Source organism: Dendrobates tinctorius, unplaced genomic scaffold (genome assembly GCF_039654945.1).
Source record: "Dendrobates tinctorius isolate UK_male_01 unplaced genomic scaffold, ASM3965494v1 ptg000119l, whole genome shotgun sequence".
In the NCBI taxonomy this organism is placed as follows: Eukaryota; Metazoa; Chordata; class Amphibia; order Anura; family Dendrobatidae; genus Dendrobates; species Dendrobates tinctorius.
In genome coordinates this window covers 2,869,956-2,883,510 of record NW_027361787.1, presented here as the reverse complement: position 1 = coordinate 2,883,510, position 13,555 = coordinate 2,869,956, and the positions used below count along the sequence as shown (strand labels likewise).

The 13,555-nt window shown below is 42.1% G+C and overlaps 1 protein-coding gene across 1 annotated transcript in view; it reads right to left on the bottom strand.

The window, feature by feature from the left end:
- Positions 1 to 1,009: 1,009 nt before the first annotated feature.
- Positions 1,010 to 13,555, bottom strand: part of LOC141101527 (uncharacterized) — a 29,602-nt gene continuing 17,056 nt past the window's right edge. The window contains exons 2-6 of the mRNA XM_073590652.1: positions 13,169 to 13,348; positions 12,967 to 13,087; positions 12,786 to 12,883; positions 12,497 to 12,587; positions 1,010 to 2,740 (exon numbers count right to left, since the gene is read on the bottom strand). Coding sequence (XP_073446753.1) covers positions 1,299 to 2,740; positions 12,497 to 12,587; positions 12,786 to 12,883; positions 12,967 to 13,087; positions 13,169 to 13,348 — 1,932 coding nt within the window. The 3' untranslated portion in view covers positions 1,010 to 1,298. The remainder of the gene's footprint in view (positions 2,741 to 12,496; positions 12,588 to 12,785; positions 12,884 to 12,966; positions 13,088 to 13,168; positions 13,349 to 13,555) is intronic.

Genomic DNA, 13,555 nt, shown 5'->3' with positions numbered 1-13,555 from the left:
TTCAAACCCAATTGTGTCAACTTCTGTGCATGTTATCAGGCCAAAATCACTAGGGTATGTAAACTTTTGCTCAGGGTCATTTGAAAGTTTTTGGTTGTCTTTATGATTTAAAAAGAGAAAACACAGTAGTTTGACAATAAATGGTGTCATCCAACCACTAAACATGAGTGGAGAAAAAGTTTTGGTGTTATCATTCATATTCTCTGAAAAAAAATAAGAAAGCAAAAATTCTGCCAGGGTATGTAAACTTTTGAGCTTAACTGTTTATTCAAGCGAGACTAGACAAAGAAAACCCTAAAATCATGTATCATGTTATCCGAAACAGTCAGAAAACTAGCCCCATATTGGCAGACCCCAGACCTCAGACTATATACTGTGTAAGTTTATAAGCCCCTCCAGTGTCAGGAATAGATAGTATGTGACAATCCCGTATATACCGCTCAGGGAACACTTACCTTTCAGAGATAATTTCCATATTCATACTAAATAATGGCACAGATCTCCCAGACATTATGACTGCACATATCCCTAGTCTTTATAACGATATTGCACTCATTCCCTGACAGACCGCAGCATGGCCATTAGTTAGAAGCTGCTAATGATCTTTGGAGCAGGTAAGATTTCCCTGAGTGGTACATATTGGGCCGTCTGAAGACTGAGTTTAGTCTAGGACAATTTGTCTGCACTACTAATTATCAGCAGCTACATTACCAAACTAGGGCAGTCCCTATAGGAGAAAACCCAAGAATTATAATGTATTGTCACATACTATCTATTCCTGACACTGGAGGGGCTTATAAACTTACACAGTATATAGTCTGAGGTCTGGGATCTGCCAATATGTGGCTAGTTTTCTGACTGTTTCGGATAACATGAAACAGGATTTTAGTTTTTTTGTCTAGTCTCACTTGAATATAGGTCAATATTAAATAAAGTCTCCTTATGAGTCGTCTTTGGAGAGGACGATGAAACGCATAGAAATGAGAGGCTTGGAGAGTGAGTGTGTATACGTCACCTCACCCTATATACTGAGATGTGGGATATATGTTTTTTCTATTAGTCACCTATTGACTAACCTTCAGGGGGTGAATTATTGGTATAGTTTTACATTTGGAAGTAATAAAGTTTAATTTTATCTTTTTGTCAGCAAACAAGAGGAATGACAAGAGAAAACCCCTTTAAGATGATGTAATTTTGGTTAAAATGATTCCAACATTCTGAACAAAAAAAGGCTTCTCCCCTATGTGACATCTCTGATGTTTATTAACAGTTGATTTCCGAGTAAAATATTTCCCACATTAAGAAAATGTAAAAGGTTTCTCCTCTGTGTGACTGCTCTGATGTCTTACAAAATGCTCTTTCCAGTTAAAATATTTCCCACATTCTGAACAGGAAAAAGGCTTCTCCCCTGTGTTTGCTCTCTGGTGACCATCAATATGCGTTTTCCAGATAAAACATTTCCCACATTCTAAACATGAAAAAGGCTTCTCCCCTGTGTGGGTTCTCTGGTGCTTAACTAAATCTGATTTCTGGATAAAACATTTCAAACATTCTGAACAGGAAAAAGGCTTCTCCCCTGTGTGAGTCCTCTGGTGCCTAACCAATTTTGAGTTATGATTAAAACATTTCTCACATTCTGAACATGAAAAAGGCTTCTCTCCTGTGTGAGTTCTCTGGTGAACAACAAGGTCTGATTTCTGATTAAAACATTTCTCACATTCTGAACAGAAAAAAGGCTTCTCCCCTGTGTGAATTCTCTGGTGAGTAACAAGTTCTGATTTCTGTTTAAAACATTTCCTACATTCTGAACATGAAAAAGGCTTCTCTCCTGTGTGAATTCTCTGGTGAACAACAAGGTCTGATTTCTGATTAAAACATTTCTCACATTCTGAACATGAAAAAGGCTTCTCTCCTGTGTGAGTTCTCTGGTGAACAACAAGGTCTGATTTCTGAATAAAATATTTCTCACATTCTGAACAGGAAAAAGGCTTCTCCCCTGTGTGAGTCCTCTGGTGCCTAACCAATTTTGAGTTAAGATTAAAACATTTCCCACATTCTGAACATGAAAAAGGCTTCTCTCCTGTGTGAGTTCTCTGGTGAACAACAAGGTCTGATTTCTGATTAAAACATTTCTCACATTCTGAACAGAAAAAAGGCTTCTCCCCTGTGTGAATTCTCTGGTGAGTAACAAGTTCTGATTTCTGTTTAAAACATTTCCTACATTCTGAACATGAAAAAGGCTTCTCTCCTGTGTGAATTCTCTGGTGAACAACAAGGTCTGATTTCTGATTAAAACATTTCTCACATTCTGAACAAGAAAAAGGCTTCTCCCCTGTGTGAGCTCTCTGGTGCCTAACCAATTTTGAGTTAAGATTAAAACATTTCCCACATTCTGAACATGAAAAAGGCTTCTCCCCTGTGTGAGTTCTCTGGTGAGTAACAAAACATGATTTCCGTGTAAAATATTTCCCACATTCTGAACATGAAAATGACTTCTTTACTTTAGAAGCAGTTTGTTTTTTAATGCCTCTTTTGTGACTTTGATTTTCCTTTATAATCGGTAATGAGTCAGAAGATGGCACCTGTTTCATAGAATCAAATGACAGATCTTTGCTGTGAATAGATGATGGTATATCTGGAGTAATAGCAATTACTTCAGTTGTATCTTGTAGGATCTCAAGATCATCTGATTTAAAAGTTGAAGATGTCAGCTGTCCCTCTGATCTCCTGGTACACTCATCTGCTAAGATAACAAAAATATTACTTTTTAATAAAATATCCTTGAGTTTTATATTTTTGAACATTTCTGCTTAGCTTGCCATTTTTGTGGACAGTTTATGTAAAAAAACTTTAATTATTTACCAAGACAATGACAGTTCACAGTCTAATAGAAAACCTTGTTGGATGAACCAGTAGTGTGTGGTGTTCAACTGTTTGTTCATTCTGCCTCCCAAATATCAAATATAAAGAAACCAATCAATGTTATGTAGGTGAAAATAATACCAATTCTCATCTCACAAAAAACAAGTCCCCACTCAGGTCCATCATCTGTCAATGGAAAAACAGAGGTTCCCACACTATTAGTGGCTCAAAGGCTGTTGAAAAGCAACAAGGTTTCTATAAACCAATCCAGCAAAATCCGCTCTCACTTCGGAGTCTTGCAGTGTGCGCAAACAACATTTAGGATCCCTGTATTTAGCAATATTATAGTGAGAAGAATCCACTTAATTTGTGGTGTCTCCTGGAGAACAATCTGGGCACTATGTGCTGGGTAAGAAAATGGCAAATGTGTAATTTTCACTCTCCAACATCCACTGTGTGTTAATTTCCAGAAAGTGGCTGTGGCGTCAAAATATTCACTCCTCCTAAGGATTATAACCCTCAGTGAATTAATTTATAAAATGGAATCACTTTATGGGGATTTCTACTATTCTGGTTTTCTGTCATTTAGTTATATTAGGGCTTCTGCATATGGTGTGTCCAATCTCATCTGGGATCTGTTCCTGCTGTCCAGCTGGAGTAATCTGCTCCCTACTTCAGCCAATTGGAAAGTACCACACCCTACTAAAGCTCAAAGCACATGGCCGGAATCTGCCAGATACAGCGCTGTTCTCCTCTGGTTCAGTCCTCTGTGCTCAGCTTGCGGCTTGTGCATTTGTTTCCTGCTGTGACCGTGGCGCGTTTACTGACTACTCTTGTGTCTTCTGATTCTGTATTCTGTCCTTCTGGTTCTGACCCAGCTACCTGACTATTCTTCTTGCCATCTAACACCACAGAATAGCAGGTAACACCATGGTCCAAGTCAAGGGGTCCCTGTGTAAGTCCAGATTCCATGTGAGGATGTTAAAGGGCGTTAAGCAAGGCAATCCTTGGGATATGGAAAGCAGAGAAGATAGAATCATAGAATCATAGAGTTGGAAGGGACCTCCTGGGCCATCTGGTCCAACCCCCTGCTCAAAGCAGGATTCGCTAAATCATCCCAGTCAGATGTCTGTCCAGCCTCTGTTTGAAGACTTCCATTGAAGGAGAACTCACCACTTCTCATGGCAGCCTGTTCCACTCATTGATCACTCTAACTATCAAAAAGTTTTTTCTAATATCTAATCTGTGTCTCCTCCCATTCAGTTTCATCCCATTGCTTCTAGTCTTTCCTTGTGCAAATGAGAATAAAGTTGATCCTTCTACAATGTGACAGCCCTTTAGATATTTGTAGACAGCTATTAGAGCCAAGAATGTTCATGGTGGACATCTTTTGAGCTGCCAGGTGACCACGAACAGTGCTCCGAATACATTGTGTCTGCAAACTATTCCAGCTCGATCTGCATTCAAATAGCTAAATGGCGCTCCTTCCCTTCTGAACACGGCCATGTGCCCAGACAGTAGTGTACAAACGTATGTAGGGTATAGTGCGAAGCTGGAAAATAATTTGTAAGATCCATTTGTTTCCTATTTGGCTACCAGCCTCGCTAAAGCTGAAAACTGGGGGCTGGTATTCTCAGACTTGTAAGGGGCCATGGATATTGACCCCCCAGGCTAAAAATAGCAGCCTGCAGCTGCCCAGAAAAGACGCATCTATTAGATGCGCCAATTCTGGTGCTTTGCCCGGGTCTTCCCACTTGCCTTATAGTGATGGCAAGTGGGGTTCATATTTGTGGGGTTGATATCACCCTTGTATTGACAGGTGACATCAAGCCCACAGCTTAGTAATGAAGAGGTGTCTAGAAGACACCTCTCCATTACTAATCCTATAGTTATATGGTAAATAAAGACACAGAATAAAGTCTTTTATTAGAAATAAAACAAAACGCAGTTTTTGTTTTTTACTAAAAAATAACAAACAGAATTCTCACGGTGATCTGCTGTGAAGTGACTTAGCTTGAACAGTGGTGACCTCATCACTAACTTTTTCCCTGAGGTCACTGCAGTTCAGCCTGGCTGGAAACCTCGACGATGTCACTGCTGGTCAATGATGTTGCGCTTGCAGCAGCTCATTCACCAGTGGTTCTCTGCCTGCATGGTTGCATCTTGGCACCGTCCAGGTTGAAAACTAATTATCCCCCAGACATGGATTACGGCGTGGGACAGAGCGACAGACAGATATGGTATAGTGTTGTATTTTATTTTTATTGCAGAACGAGATCTCCGGTGGAAATAGGCGTTAGGTGAGTATAACGGTGTTTGATATTTTTAAATAAAAAAGGAAAACTGTGTTTAGTTTTATTGCTAATAAAAGGCTTTATTCTGGCTGTGTCTTTATTTTCCGTGTAACCAGGGCCGGACTGGGAGTGAAATCCAGCCCTGGCATTTGTAAGACCACAGGCCCACGTCTTGTACCCTCTGTAATCTTGCTCTCTAGATAGTCTAATACAGGTCCGCGGCCTACAATCACAACGTTTAGTGTTGTGACCTGCAGAGCTGACAGCCACTGAATTATGGCCACTTTAGATGAGCCAATAATCATGAAATGTGGGATTGTAAGAGCGCGGCTTCCTGATTATCGGCTCATTTCAATAGGTCAGTAATCACCTGATGGAAGGAAAAATGATTATTAGTCACGGCTTAAAAATCCAGGTTCTTGGTGGCACATTGCTCGGGGTAAACAGGACATGCGCTCCTGAGAACAGGACAGTCTACGTGCACAGAACATATTACCAGTCGCTGTGTGCACAGAGAAGTGCGTCCTCCTGTGTGAACAGGCCGTAGAGGACACTGACTGACGTGTATATGGCTGGTCGGTGGTCGTGGACATGCTGGAGCACAGTAATGACAGGAAAGTCTCAGTCAGACGGCCGTTTCTCACGTCCATGTTCTCTCTGTGGTTTTCATTAGTTCTCTTCCATTATAGTCTATGGTGCTGCTCACAGGCTCATGTTCTTTGAGACTGTGTCTCCCCAAATAAAAATCAGAGACATTTTCATTTTTTATCATTGTCACAGACACATTCCCTTCCACAAGTCTCTGAACCTGCGCCGATCACAGGCCCCACATAGATCGCCCCAGTGCACACTCTGCGCGGATTAACACTGTGATGTACAGGAGAAGATTTTCATTCATTTAGTTTTTTCAAACGTGAAAATCACTAAAGTTCCCGTCTGGGGGCAGCACCCATCACCGGCCCATGTGTAGTGACTCATTAACCAGGTTATCGCTGCCTTGCCTTCCTTATAGAAGCAGCAGAGATTGGACAGATGGCTTTCATGCTGGGATGCCTGTATTTTGTGGCTGCAGAACCAAGGTAAGGGGATGTGCACACATCTTTGTCAGGCGGATTGAAGAAGCGCCACAAACCTGCCGCTAAACATGAACTTAGTGCACGGCAATGGAAAACCACATTGCTGTACCCGCTCCGTCTCTTACGTCTTTTATCTGCTTCAGTGCTTGGAAACTGAGGCCATTAATACAAGTAGCACATTCTGTCACCTGCAACTATAATAGAAACTATCGAGAAAAGACGCCGGTGGCACAAAAGACATGGCGCCTTCAGGTAAAAGACTGGAGACACTTTCCTGAAGCAGCTCTGCCCCCTGAAATAAAACTGTGAGCACATACCCTAGATACAAACACTAGGCTACAGCACCCTGCAAACGCTGAGTACAAGAATCATTCTAAGGCCGGGGTCACACTAGGGTGTGTGATGCGAGAAACAACACCCGGCACTGCAACCGGCACTTGGACCGGAGTGTGCGGCTACATGGATTTCTAAGGATTTATGAAAAATGTTGTCCCAAGCTTGCGACCTTTTATTTAATTCCAAAGGTGCATAAGGACCCCCTTAATCCACCTGGGAGGCCGATTATTGCAGCTAATGATGGCCTTTGTGAAATAGAGTGTGATATTGTGGATCACTTTTTGAAACCTCTTGTGACACAACTGCCCTCTTTTATTAAAGACACTAACGCAGCTTAGGGTCATTTGGAGAGCATTCAACTTACTGAGGAAACGGTACTTGTCACCGCAGATATGGAGGCATTATATTCTTCTATCGGTCATTCAGACGGATTGAAGGCAGTAGAGAAATATTTGAGTCATAGTAACTTGAATGGAGATATGTCCTCCTTTATCTTGAAACTGTTGAGGTTTATCCTTACTCATAATGCCTTCACTTTCGATGGGAAGATATTTTTGCAGCAAAGAGGAACAGCAATGGGGGCCTCGTGCGCCCCCTCTTATGCAAATTTGTTTATGGGGGCCTGGGAATGGTCCATCTTCCAAGGTGAGGAGATCCCTAATGTTGATCGGGTCCACAACTGGATTCGTTATATCAATGATATTTTGTTCATCTGGGAGGGTCCAGTTGTGGACCTTGAGACATTTATGAATGCACTTAATGATAACGATCAAAATATCAGACTCTCTTATAAATTTGGACGAAAGATCGATTTCTTGGATTTATCCATTTCAGTGCTCCCTGATGGAAGTTTGTCTACCACGGTTTTTCGTAAACCAACATCAACTAATTCCTTACTGCATGCGTCCTCCGCTCATCCTAAATCAACAATTCAAGGCATACCAATTGGCTAGTTTCTGTGTATCAGGAGGATTTGTTCGGAAGATCCTCAGTTTGAGGAACAATCCAGTATTCTTAAAAAACGGTTCCAAGATCGAAGATACGGCCACCGGGCCATTCAAAGGGGATATAATAGAGCCAAAAATACGCCAAGAGAATCACTTCTTCACAAAAATCAGCCCCTGGTGTCGTGTGATGAGGGGGGCAAGCAGGTAAGGTTTATTACCAATTATAACAATTATAACCAATTATAAGGTGGCCGGAATTGAGAGGGATTATTGACAAACACTGGAAAATCCTTCTCACTGATCCCATTCTTAAACAATGCTTGCCAGATGCACCATCTTTTGTGGCAAGAAGGGCCCCCAACCTGCGGGATATATTGGTCCACAGTGCATATGACCCCAAAAGAAAAGAAAAAAATAAGAAAAACTCAGAACGTAAGGTGTTTTTCCCTTGCGGGTTTTGCAAGGGTTGTGCTAATATGAAAAAGGGCTTTAGTTTCTCTAACTTTGACCAGTCTAGAAAATTTGACATTATGGTCAATATCACCTGTTCATATAAGGGGGTTGTGTATTATGCAGAGTGTCCCTGTGGAAAAATTTGCATAGGTATGCAGTCATGAGCTCAAAGTTCGTGACCGTGAGCACTGTTTAGACATTCAGAAAGCTAAAACAGCCACTGTCATCAGCTCTCTAAAGACCCTTCCTAGGCATTTCAGGAAGTACCATCAATGTAATTCTAGACTGTTTAAGGTGAAGGGGATTGATATGGTGTTATGTGTTATGATGAGTCACCAAAGGAGGAAAAAACAAAATACTAGCTAAGTCCAGAAAAACCAGAGAGGTTGGCAGCTATCGGATTGCAGACCCCTGAACCTATCCACAACAACTAGCAGTAGCCGTGGGGGGTTCCTACGGTGCCCTAGACCCCTCGATCACAGCCGGAGAACTACATAGCCTAAAGACAGAAAGGGAAATCTAAACTGCCCCAGAGCAGACCCCAAAGCAATAGGCAGCCCCCAACATATAATGACGGTGAAGCAAGATGAAAACACTAACACAGATAGAAAGATAGGTTGAGCAAATGATGGGGCCCAAGCTAACTAAATAGGACAGGATAGGAAAGCCGCTGTCTGCCATCCGCAAAAACCCTATCCAAAATGTGCCAACCGACTGATAGGAAAACAGGCCCTGAAGTCGCTAGGCTTCAAAAGACTATATCAGCACTCAGGTATATTCTGAAGACAGAGCAAAAGATCAACAGATCAGAGACAAAAATGGAATTCAGCTCACCCCCGGCCGGGGATGGCAGAACTCCCAAAAAACAAGGCAAAACAAAAACAAAACTGAAGTGTACAAAGCAGAGCAGAAAAACTTAGCTTTGAGACGCAGGAATCAGACTGGTCTCCAAGAATCCAGCAGGATCACCAGCAAGGCAGAAGGGCGTCGGCTGCCTTATATCCAGTTGTCAATTCCAGCCATCCAGTCATCATCTAGCTGCCCAGGTGTTTGGTAATCAGTCTCACTACCTTCCTTCACCAGAGGAGGGAGTTCATCAGACCTCACCAGTGAAGGGAAAAATGAACTCACAACAGGTGACCCTTGGCCCTAGAGGGGGGGATGTGTCTAAAATACTGGCCAAAAAAGAATGTCAATGGATTTATAGGCTGGGGACCCTCACACCCCAGGGTCTAGATGAAAGCTCTGGCTTTAGCGCTTATCTCTGATAACTTTAGGGGTGGTTACTTTGAGGGTAGGGGGTTTTAATGTGTCAATTAGTTTGTGTGTCTCTCTTTAATTTTATTTATTTTTATGTTTAGTACTCCTGCCTCCACTCCTGTTCATATCGCAGAATGATGTACATCTTTCCTCAGATGGGATCATGAAGAGGATTTTTTACGATGGGGTTTCGTTGTCCTGCACTAATAGATGGATGGATGCCATTATGGATACGAGATGACCATGAGATCTTGTGTTTGCTGTTTTTGGTTGACACCGCAGCAGTGACGCCTTGTGTGACATTATCATCTCTTGTGCTTTGCACTTGAGTGGTGATGTTGCTGAGTGATACCGCTATGCGATATTAATAATACCATTCTAGTACGGCATTCAAATATTATGTATAGTTTTTGATATTGTCTTGTCAGTTAAATACTATAATCAAAAGTCTGATATTGCTGAGGAATATTATCATGTGATATTAATAACAAATGTATTGGTTAATCCTAGTACAGCGTATAAACGTTATATATACTTTTTTGATATTGACAGGGCATTGGAATGTCATAATCGAGTTCATGTTTGCACTAGATATGAATATTTAGACATAGCTCTTTTATCGATTTACTGATTGATACTTTAATTGCACCGTCACTTTATTATAGCTATGTATTCACTAATATGATATGATGGAATTGTGGTCGTGTTATTTCATGCCCACCCATTTGTGGTAGCACGCGTGCGTGGTATACGGGGACGGTGGAAAATGCAAAGCGGTCTGTTCATGAATTAGGTGCGCACATCTCCACATAGGACCTGGCGATGCCTTATCATGTGACCGCAAAGTATTATTCCCATTGGACTCTATGTCCCACGTGATGCAGAGCATGCGTCATAAACACCTCAGTATTGGGATTTGAGCAGGACCTTTGGTGTTCATCGCACGCAGGTGCAGCTGATCATTTGGTATAGTGACTATAGACCTATGCTGCGCAGGCGCCACCACTGATCCCCCACAACGGTACAATTGTTTTCTGCACAGGCGCCAGTAGAGATCTATTATGGTGGACATAGTGAACGCAGGTTTGCGCAACTTTTAATGATTATGCACACGTGGTACTGGTATATAAATCGGATCTCCCCCTGCCCTGACACGCCTCCCGAAGAAGCAGTGCGAAACGCGCGTTGGGGTCGAGGGACGTCCAGGCATCTCCACCCGCATTTACAGGTATAGAATTGTCTAGCCTTTATTATATTCACCGGCATTAATTTTACCTCAATTGAGGTTCATTTTTGGGATAATTGGATATAGCTGCTTTTATGCAGCAATGAAATGTCATAATACAAATGATGTGGCCAGCAAATGTTTTACCATTGCAAGGTGATGATCTGTAGGATATCAGGTGCATTGTTCTTTTACCCCCTTACTTTTTCTTTGGTGAATTTTGGTGTTTGGTGTTATGTTCCATCACTTTTCCTGTGTATATATTTTTGTGTCTTTTTGTGCAATAAAATATAAATTTTTAACAAGTATACACTATTGTGTGGGGTCAACATTTGTTGTTACCACAAAAGTAATAATATGATTCTGTGGTGTATTATTTATGCATGGATTCATGCTTTTTGCGCCAATTTTGTGATTGTATGGACTTCTAAGGGCCAATGCAGACGGCCATATATATTCCCTGATCTGAGAGAATCGGCCAATTCTACTGTACAGCTGACACTTGGATCAGGATCTGACCCGAGTGTCAGCACAGTGTGGTCCGATTGTCTAGGATGAGAAAATCAGAGAACACTGAGGAAAAGATGGAGAACAAACGCTTCTCCATTATGTCATCGGAGTGCAGTCCGGTGTTTTCCACGCACTCATTGTATTGCATTACTGAGCGTGATCGGAATATCATACGTTAACAATATATAACATATAACGTATGTTCCAACCCCATGGATAGAGACAAACACCTTGGTCGCCTCAGAAAGACCTTTTTGAGTCAGGGCTACCATCCAAGAACAATTGAAAACCAAATTACAAGAGCCACCAGAATATCAAGGAATCACCTGCCACATTACAAAGCTAAAGAAGAGAATAACCGGGAGCCTCTAGTGGTCACCTACAACCCAAATCTGGAGGTGCTAAGGGGAGCGGCACGGAAATTACAACCTTTACTACAAAAAGATGCCCGATTACAATCCATGTTTCCAGACCCCCCACTACTGTGTTTTAGGCAGCCCCCTAATCTAAGAAGCGTCATTGTCAGAAGCTCCCTGTCCTCAACAGCTGCAGGAACCTTTCCTTGCAACCAGAAAAAATGTAAAGCCTGTCCATTTATAATAACCACGGGCAAGATAAAGATCCCCACCTCACATCAGGACTACAAGATCCCAGGTACTTTCACCTGCATCACATCTAATGGGGTGTACTTAATTATTTGTACTAAATGTCCAACTGGGGGTCTGTATGTGGGGGAGACCGGGCAAAAACTGAGAATAAGGATGAATTCTCATCGCCACACAATAAGAGAAAAAAGAAGGGATCTACCTGTGGCAAACATTTTTGTATCCCCGGTCATAGCATGATGGACATTAAATTACTTGTATTAAATGGTAACTTCAACTCTCAGAGAGACAGGAGGGTCTGGGAGTATAAATTTGTGACATCTTTTGACACACTCAGTGCAGGAATGAATGTGTCACATGGATTTATGTCTTTTTACATCAATTAAGGAATTTGCTCTTCAGACCTTCTGGGGTCATCACACAACACAGAACTAGACCCCAATCAGAGGGCAATAAAACTTTCACACTCCTTATCTATGAACTCTTCCAATATTTATGTTTATACCTCTCCCATAATGACAATTCTGCTAAATGTCACTTGTCTTATCTATTGCATTATTTCTGTTTTGTTTTGTGTATAAATATGTGATTTTTCAGATGTTGTATTAGTATATCCTGATGAGGAGACCTGAGGAGTCTCAAAAGCTTGCAATGTGTTTCCATCTTTTCAGTTAGCCATTAAAAGTTATCAACCACTGAGGACTCTCAATTCTAAATATTCTTCTATCTACTGGCTAACACGGTACAAAGATATATATCTTTCCTGTATCAAAGTCATTTGAACAGTTTTGGGTGGAGGAGAATGTTGTGGTCTAGAGGCAAAATGGTGATCATGGTAATACGGCCGGACTACACCACCGATAAAGCAGCCACAGCCGGTGACTGAGAGGAATCTGTGACTTCTCTGCATTCAGTGGTTACTACTCACCTGGGTAGTCATATGTGGGAATCTCCTCTTTACACCACTCATCACCCCTCACATATGTCTCTGTAGTATTAATATGGGTCAGATCTTCACCCTGAAACAAATATTGTAAAAGTCACCGACAGATGGAGAAGTCCCATCTATGATCAGCTCTAATCCTGCCATCTCCACCGTTCTCATTACACAAGTATAAAACATATAATACTGGTGGATAAAACAAGACTGAGCACAAGACCTTCACAGCCGTCTACACATCATAGGGGAGATCTCCTGACACCTTCTCTCCATCTACCTGATGATCCTGAGGAGCACTGGTATCTTCTTGTTTCCAGTCCTGTGGAAGAAGAGGACGGGGCCATCTCTCTGGTGTTGTCCTCTTACTGGATAGATCTGGAGGAAACACATACAGGGACTGAATTCATTCTCTACATACAGATAATTATAGGCCGTGTGTATTTAGTCCTATCTATTACCTGGTGATGTGAGGGGCTGGGGAACCTCCATGACATCCTTGTACAGATCTCTGTGTCCTTCTAAATACTCCCACTCCTCCATGGAGAAATAGACAGCGACATCCTGACACCTTATAGGAACCTGACACATACAATGATACCGTCATCCCCGATCCCTTCATAGTGTTACTGTATAATGTCCCAGCATTCCCAGCAGTGTCACCTCTCCAGTCAGCAGCTCAATCATCTTGTAGATGAGTTCTAGGATCTTCTGGTCATTGATGTCCTCATGGATCAGGGGGTGAGGTGGAGGCCCCGTGATTGGGCTCAGGGGTCTTCCCCATCCCTCAGACACAGGGTCCTGACAGCGATCACTAGAGGTCTTCTTCACCACTGTGTAATCCTGGTTATGGAGAGACACATTAATAAATTTCACTACAGACATTCCCAGAGTCCTCACCTCTCCAGTTCTGTCCATCTGTTATTCCCGTAGATAAGAATGATGTAATGTGACGTCATCAGAATCTCTCACCTCTCCAGTGAGACGGAAGAGGATCTCTAGGGTGAGATGTAACATCCTCTCCGCCATCTTGTCTCTGTCCATATCCAT